The 8627-nt window shown below is 42.1% G+C and overlaps 1 protein-coding gene across 1 annotated transcript in view; it reads left to right on the top strand.

Moving 5' to 3' along the window:
- The first annotated feature begins 728 nt into the window (after positions 1-728).
- Positions 729-8627, top strand: part of LOC111863521 — a 171530-nt gene continuing 163631 nt past the window's right edge. The window contains exon 1 of the mRNA XM_023849892.2: positions 729-797. Coding sequence (XP_023705660.1) covers positions 783-797 — 15 coding nt within the window. The 5' untranslated portion in view covers positions 729-782. The remainder of the gene's footprint in view (positions 798-8627) is intronic.

The raw sequence follows: 8627 nt of genomic DNA, 5'->3' as shown, positions 1-8627 counted from the left end.
GACAATTATTTCGGACATCGTCCATTGTCGGAATCATTTTAAAACCACTACTTTTCTGACATGGATTCTGCTTCGATGTTGAAGCGAGGAAAACTAATCTATTGCTGACATCTGCATCTACAGGATTAAATTTAACATTCATCATGAGGTTCAGGACTTCAAGGACACGGCGAGGGAGAGAGTGGGGCCTTCTACATTCGGAGCAACCAAGAACGCACCCCTTTCTGTATTTTCCTGCTAGTCAGTCACAGCCAGCAAATTGCTGACGCCGGCAGTGTGGAAAGTCTCATATAACTTAATTATACGTTGTGGTGCTGTGCCATATTGACACCGTGAGGAAGGCCTAATGCGTGTTCCATGTTAGGTTCTATATAAGGCATTTGAAGTAATTTGTTGTTATAAATCGACGTATTTTGTTTACAGGAATCGGTTCTTTGTTATGATTTATTGTTCTAATAATAAAATTCCCGAACAAAGACACTAAAAAACAAAAGGCATAAAATTACTTGTGAATTAATCACCGAGCCGAAATGATATGAAAGCGTTCGTTCATTCTGTAAAGAATGACGCTTCGTGGTCACATCACGGTATCGAAATAATTGCTGTTTTATTAGAGTGTACAGGACATTAACTAGATCCCGATTGGATCCCCACGCTGACCATTTCCTCCCGTCCACCGGTGATCATAGACTGTGTTGCAGAGCAATGACAGACAACCCTAGTTAGTTGGCGGTTTGTGAACTATGTGAGTGGAAGTTGAGCTTTGGGTTCTCGTCTGCAGTATGAAGCCTAAGAAGGTAAGGAGATTACGGTCAGTTACTTCTTGACATTTGAAATGTCGGGACTGGTTTATTTAAAAAACGTAGATTATTGGCGTACAAGTTCGTATTTTCCTCGCTTCTTCATTTTATGTGTTTCTGAAATCGAAATTTGACATGGAGCTGCCCTGTGTCGCTAGGTATATACAGTCTTTGTCATACCACGACACTGCAGTAGGTGCTGAGGCTGTTGCGTTCCTGTGTAAGACTGATGAAATCGTCACTTGCGCGAACAGAAGTATGGCCTAGGTTTATAAAGGCAAATTAATTTATAAAATATCTTCTTTATATACAGCATTACAATAAACCTGTTTTTAACTAATCGTGCCATTCAATGAAGCGTGAACACCCTTGTTAAGAAGTTTATATTCCCTCATCTACTCAAATTCCTCGCACCATATGGAAACAAAAGGTTCATTATCGTGTTAACAGTAGCCCACAATCGATCCGTATCATAAGCCAGATGACTCCAATCCACAGCCTTTCACCTATGCCTTTAAGATTGATTTCAATATAGTCCTCCCATCTACACCGAGGTTTCCCAAATGGGTCCCTCCCTTCAAATATTCCGACTGAAATATTGTACTAATTTCGCATCCCCCGCTATGTCTGCTACATGCCCGGACCATCTCATCCCCTTTGATTTGATCATATGATGTTGTTTTCAGCGCCATCTTGCCTGAATAATTTCTTAGGTCGGTCCAAAAATTCTGTTCGCGTCCGGGGGTCCTGCGTAAGTAATTTCGTATCAACCGAGTTTTTTTTTTACAATGAAATGTTGTTAATCCCTCGCCTCATGAATGGCTGAGGAACTGCCCTTTACAACCTCAAACTACTTCTTATTCAGTATTATATTTTCAAGAACCTTCCACATCTCGAAGCCGTTTTCACCTACACCCGGCAAATGCGCCAAGTCTTGGTGACAAGAGATCCATTTATCATATCCCAGACAGTGAGCAACCTTAAATTCTCTGTTAAGGTTTTGTGGTGTCAATGTTATTGGTAACGGGTGGATGATTAATTTATTGACCGCAGGACAATCGTGAGAACCGTGCAAAGGTCTGCCTAATCATAGAAGTGTATAAAACACATTTTACAGTATCTCTATATCTAGAAACCGCTAACCCCCTCAAATCGGCAATTTGTGCATGAGTTTGAACTTGCGCCATATCCTCTCACATTCAAATTAAATGGATGTGATTAAAAAAAAAAAGTAAACCAAAACTCGTAACGTGGATTCTTATATACATAGGGCTTGGAGAATGGTTCCGAGGTAACGAAGGACGACATACAGACGGACAGAGACACATGCTATTTCATAGTGATTATTTGAGTGTAGTAAGATAAGTTAAGGAACTAAATAGGTTTTATATATGTGGAATGTACAAGAGTATTTTTCCTTTTATTTTGCTCATGCACTCAAAGAATAATTTCTGTCTGCTCTCTCATCATACATGATGTATCGTTTTCCATTGTGCATTTTTACGCCCACTGTATGTATTTATAATATACATGTTGTAAAGGTGGCCGGGAGTTGAAATTTATTGCGTACTAACTCCATGTACCTGTGGTAGAGAGGAGTTGTAAGCCTCTTTTATAATGCATATATTGTCATGTGTCAGAGTGACTCTCGGCGGGATTTGCATCGGAGATTGGATTTATTGACCACTTCAACACATGACTCGTGACTGTACTTAATTATAGCTCCATCGCTAATGCCCACACTTCACAAATCACTACAGCACACGCTGTCTTCAATTTAATGTGTCTTCAGCAGTCGTTCCATGGTAATGGTTTCTAACAGTGGGGTTCTTCAACTGCATCGACCAGGTCTTCTCTTCACAGCCTCCCTTACAACTCCCTCAATACTTCAACTAATTCCCTTGCTGACGGCCATTTCAGATCACACTCCTACTCTTCTCTTCACAGAGTGACTTTCATCTAACTAAACTCTAAACTTCGTCCCACTTATAATCCCTCGGCATGGTCCACGTAGAAAACACAGCTCTTCTATTGTTATAGTGCAACTAGTGTTATAGTGTTCACAGCGCCGTTGAGTAGTAACGGCCGCGGCGCGAACCACAGAAAACACCGCTTGCAACAGTTCCTCTGTGGTGTGTATTGATTCGTTGCCGTGGGAACCAGTTTGTTTGCCATCACTACGCAATAACAAGTCTGCACGCTACAATATGTATGTATCGTACACAGCGACAGTGAGTGTTCATCCTGGCCAAGAGTCTTCGTAGGCCTTTCCAGTCCTATCAGGCGGATGTCACTGAACATCGTGTCAAGTGAACAGCAATGTCAGCCCGGAGACTGGTTATACGGAGCGAGGTTCTTCGCGAGTTTCCTCAATACTCCAGGCTAATGCCGGGTGTTGAACAAGAGAGCTCTATAAAGCCTTAGATTCCGGTCGAATGAAGACGTGATGGCTGTGCTGATGCAGTAGTTCCTAAAACATCCCAGGAACTTCTTTGCTGACAGAACCCATTTTCAGTACGTCAATGGGAGCGTGTCTCAACGCTCGACTCTTTTTGACTGCCTGTACTTCTTCGCCCAGAAAAATGGGTCTTATTTCAATAAACCTCTTACCTCAAGCTAGGCTACGACCGCTTCCTTCTGCAAATTTTGGCAATCCATTATTTTTTTTAAATGGCTTAGTGGGGGGGTAGTGGACTCCAGCTGGGTCCACTCGGGGAAACCGAAGTACTCGGAGAAAACATACCCCAGCCCCACTTTGTCCACCACAAATCCCACTTGACAATACCCGGGCCGCCGCGGTGGGAAACCAGCGACTAACCGCTTGTGCTATGGCGCGGCAAATCCATTATTTACTAATCACCCTACCATTATAAGCTCTATGGTCCGAAATACTTATAACATTAGTAAATACGTACATACGCATTCAGGTGAATTTCGCGAGAGTACTCGAAGCGAGTCACGGCAATTTCAGAATCCATCGTAGATACATAAATGCCTCAGAATCTCCTGCACGTTGCACAACTGAGAAGTTCATATGGTTCCAGAAATACCTAATGACGCAGCCTATAATTGTTGTCTTTTTTTGTTAACTAATTTGGGAGCGATGCTGTACGTTTTTCTTGTTAGCTTACTTTGACGTTAGAAGCAAGTTAGAGAGACGAAAGAAACCAAGAGAGGCTAATATTTTATTTAGTTTGCCGTTTACGGTCTTATTTATTTTCTGTCCTCAATTGTGATGAACTTTGCGCCCACTAATTTCTTAAAAATCAGTGAAAAATAGGAAATTGGTGGAATAAGGGAAATACAGAAGCTCCCGGTGAACTACTCCAGCCACGAATATCATGAGCAACTGTTACTAGCTTCAATGTCAGTACACAGAACGGGCTCACAAAGTCCTTCCGATTCACCATTCATGTCCGTTCTCTTTAACCCCAGTCGAAGATACATGTCGCTAACAGCTGATACATAGCGTAAAATGTTGAACTATGTAACTAGTTATACGGGACAGTATCCTTCCTGAGAAGCTGATAGTCGCTAAGCTACTGAAAAAAAATCATATCCCTCTATAGGCCCCTGTTAAGTAGGTCCCTTATCACCACGGCATTTCACGTCCTCGTGTTGCAGATGGAGTGACCGCGCGCGCAGACACACAGACACACACAGTCGTAAGGAGGGTTGCTGCGTGTAGGGGTATGTACTGAACAAACAGTCGCGAAGAGTCAACAATGGCGTTCCTCTAGTTTACGAATTGGGCAACATTAATATTTCCTACCCATAAGAAAGTAGAGTATCATGTAATGATCCATAAGGCACTGGTTCCCAACTTTCTCTTGCCCTAATGTTGAAATGAAAAAGCTTTTTCGCGCACAAAACACTTTTCTATTAATCGTCATGGGCGTATATGAGGCGCATAAGTGAAAATGTACATACACGGTGTGTCCACGAACCGTCAGGACTCTTTTTTTTTTTTATTCTGACCTGCAATACCATCAGTTGGCGAGTTGTGGCGTTATGATTCTTGAAGTTTCAGCTGTGACTGTGTATAATTTCATAATTGCATCATGTGTTCTGACCTTGAATGTAACAGTACTGTTCTGACGCTCGTCTGAAAATGGCGGTTGAACAGAGAGCCAACATCAAATTTCGTTTGAAGTTAGGCAAAACAGCCGGAGAGGCGTATGAAATGATGAAAAGTGTGTACGGTAGCGATTGTTTGAGTCGCTCGAACATTTTTCGATGGTATGCTGTATTTCGTGAAGGCAGGGAGGACATTGAAGACGCTCCACGTGCATCAAAGCCAAGAACAAGTCGCACTGAAGAAAATGTGAAAAAAAGTGACCGAAATCCTTGCATCAGACAGATGTGTTTCTGTAAGACTCATCGAGGACCTTTTGGAATACCAAAAAGTACTGCGCATCAAATTTTGACCGAGGATATGGGCAAACGGAAGGTCTGTGCGCGGTTTGTACCGCACGTGCTGTCAGGCGATGAAAAACATGCCAGAGTGGAACACTGCAAAGGCATGTTACGATCGGCCCAAAGTGATATAAAATTTACAAAATCGATTATTACTGGTGACGAGACATGGTGTTTTCAATATGAGCCTCTCACAAAGCGGCAGAGTGCAGCGTGGTTGAGCCCAAAGAAGCCGAAACCAAAGAAAGTGCGCACGCAGAAGAGTTGAGTAAAGACACTGCTAACAGTTTTCTTCGATTCCAAAGGAATCATTCACAAGGAATTTGTGCCAGAAGGTCAAACAGTGAATTCTGATTATTATCTCGGAGTCCTCAATCGTTTGTGGGCTAGAATTCTTAGAATTCGACCTGAATATCGAGAGCAAGGTTCCTGGTCGCCCCTCCATGACAATGCCCCACCCCACAAATCGAAGATCGTGCGCGATTTTTTGGCCAGAAAAGGGATCACAGTCCTTGATAATCCTCCGTATTAGCCAGATTTGGCTCCAGCAGATTTCTGGTTATTCTCAAAAGTTAAGCTGGCGATGAAAGGAGACCGTCACGACACCATCCAGGATATCCAAAGGGAATGTATCGCAGTTTTAAATGCGATTCCACAAAAGGAGTACAGTGACCGTTTTCGAAAACTTTTCAATCGATTCCTGCTATGTATTGATTCAGAAGGAGACTATTGTAGCGTGTTTTGTGTGTGTCACGCTACAAATAAATTCACGTGGGCCTCAAATTCCGTAGAACCCTTTATTGAACACTTCCCTTCTACATCAACGAGTACAACTTGTAACACTTCAACTCTCTTCTGCGGCGGATATTCCAAGACTCACTTCTAAGTCGGCTGGGTAAAGACTCACTGTTTCCCGCCGAAGCTGGGCTATTTATCCCCTCGGCCGTTGCTATGCAAATGAACCCTCTGTTATAGCAGTGGAAAGGTTGCTTTGTTGGTTCCGCGATTCCTACGCAATAACCCATTGTTATTGCGTTGTCTCTGTGGGAACGCTTCGCGTATTCGTCGTAACCGTGGAGATCCGATGTTAGAACTACAATAGAACGATTGTTGTTTCCTATGCAACGGTCTATTCTAGCGTTTCCATAGAAGTGACTCTTCTGGATTGCAAACACGTTACACTATTTTGAATAAAAGGGGTGAAACTTTGAAAATAATTCCCGTCTTGTATTTTTAATGAACACAGTCCTAACAGAACCAGGACACACTGTGTATATTTATTTTCCATCAGATTTGATACTTGATTTTCCCCACGCTTTCCCACGGAAATCAAACTTTCGTAGCTTGTAGCTAACCACAGATGCTAATAGTGGGTACAAATGTTTGCCACTGCTCACCCAGAGAGAGGGATGGGCCAGCATGTTTGAAACTAGGTGACTGATCCTCGGTTGAATCGTGGATACAGCATATTGTCACTTTCAAATTAATGCGCTTACTGTATTTAGATTTAAATACTGGCAATGCTGAGAATGCTTCTGTATTTCATACAAATATGTCTTTCCAAATATTAGTGACACCTCAGTGTCTGAGTGTAAGAATTCCAAATAAACCCTTTATAAAAACATTGTTTCTAACAGTGCTTCTATTGTTGCACGTGTATTCATTGCAACTGGAACGTGTTTACCGAGCTGTTGCCTAGAAACGGCTCTACACGCTACAATATAAATGATACGCCCCAAACACCAAGTGTCTATCCGAGTCCATTTGCTGGTATAACACCTTTACATATGTGACAGGCCACAAAGGTGGTTATGTTCTGAGAAAGTTGCAGCGAGGTGTCAGCGAAATTGAGGCGGAGTATGAGTCCTGGAACATAAAAATCGACGAAGATAAAACTCAGACTATCTGCTTTGCCCATAGACTTAGGCCCCCTGAGGCTCATCTTAGACTGAATGGACGGAATGCCCACTTCGTCACTCATGTAAATATCTCGGTTCAAACTTCGATAAAAGGATTACATGGTGACTAAACATGGAAATAATTGAAGCCAAGGCCTTCGGAACATTTATCAGGACCTGCTCCCTCTTCAGAAGTGAGCGTTTAAACGCCAACATTAAACTAACCCTTCATAGGATACTGGTCAGATCAATGATGACCAGGGCCCGGATTTTGATGACCTGAAAATATTTTAAAGTAGGCCTATAAAGTGACAGGAAAAAAAATCGAGAAAAATGACCTAAAATATGACCCAAAAATTTATTATGTCAGAATATCTACTAATTATTTTACACAATATTTTGACTTGTTTTAACAAAGAATCACAGCACGGAGAGCTCGTATGCAAATATGTTACCACTTTGTGTATGTGGACAGTCGCGGTTATTCAATTAATACGTGCAAGAACACGCTATGAGAGAATGCAGAATCATTGTTTAATATGAAATCAGTTGTCTGGAGGATACTTGTTCTGGATTTGTCTGTCTGATGATCGGTTGTGGACAACATCATGCCGCCGCACATGGAGTGATGGTCATGCGACTTCTTGTGCTATCTCTCTGTCGATAGGGACTGGTTTTGCACATGTGGCAACTCTGCAGCAGTTCCTCCTATGTGTTTGGTCTTTATGGTCGTTTGCAGTGGACGTTGAACATGTAATCACTTCAAATATTTTAACTGTTGGTTTACGTAGTATCGGATGGCAGGATGATTTCGCTAATAGTGCAACAAAAGGTCTGGAAGGAATTCTTCGTAGTCTGTGTGAAGCCAGAAGCCAAGCATTTGTCTGAAGAGTCTGAGGAAAATCATGAAATAGATCATTCCGGATAAGTAGCTTTCCAGGCCGATTTTCGAACCCACAAGTTCCCAAGCATGGAACAAGGTCGTGAACCACTCGAGCGCGAAGTTCGATGAGTGCTGAAAACAGAATTGCTGGGGAATGCAGCATTGAATATACTAAAATAGATCATGACCACTTCCTTCCCATTCACTTTATTCACTTTAATCCTGTCGTTTTCTCTACAAAGCTATATAACACGAGGAATTCATAAAGCGTCGTTAAATAAGCATATAACGAGTCTATTTATGAATTTGACCAGTTTTATCTTCTGATATAGCGACTTGTAGTGCGGTGAATCAACAGATGTTTCGGAGGAAAATATTTTCTTCGTCTTCAGATTCGAAAAGTAAGCCAATCTACAAACCATCATGAAGCTGGCAGCAACCAGAAGCTCTCTGCCCTGAAACTCATTAACTTCATGTCGCTATATCCCAGGAAACAGAACACTTCAGAATCACCTTCAGTATACTCCTCTGCCCCGAAACTCATTAACTTCATGTCGCTGTATCCCAGGAAACAGAACACTTCAGAATCACCTTCAGTATACTTCTCTGCCCCGAAACTCATTAACTTCA

The sequence above is a fragment of the Cryptotermes secundus genome, unplaced genomic scaffold (assembly GCF_002891405.2).
Source record: "Cryptotermes secundus unplaced genomic scaffold, Csec_1.0 scaffold89, whole genome shotgun sequence".
Taxonomy (NCBI): Eukaryota; Metazoa; Arthropoda; class Insecta; order Blattodea; family Kalotermitidae; genus Cryptotermes; species Cryptotermes secundus.
This window is presented reverse-complemented; position numbering and strand designations above follow the sequence as displayed.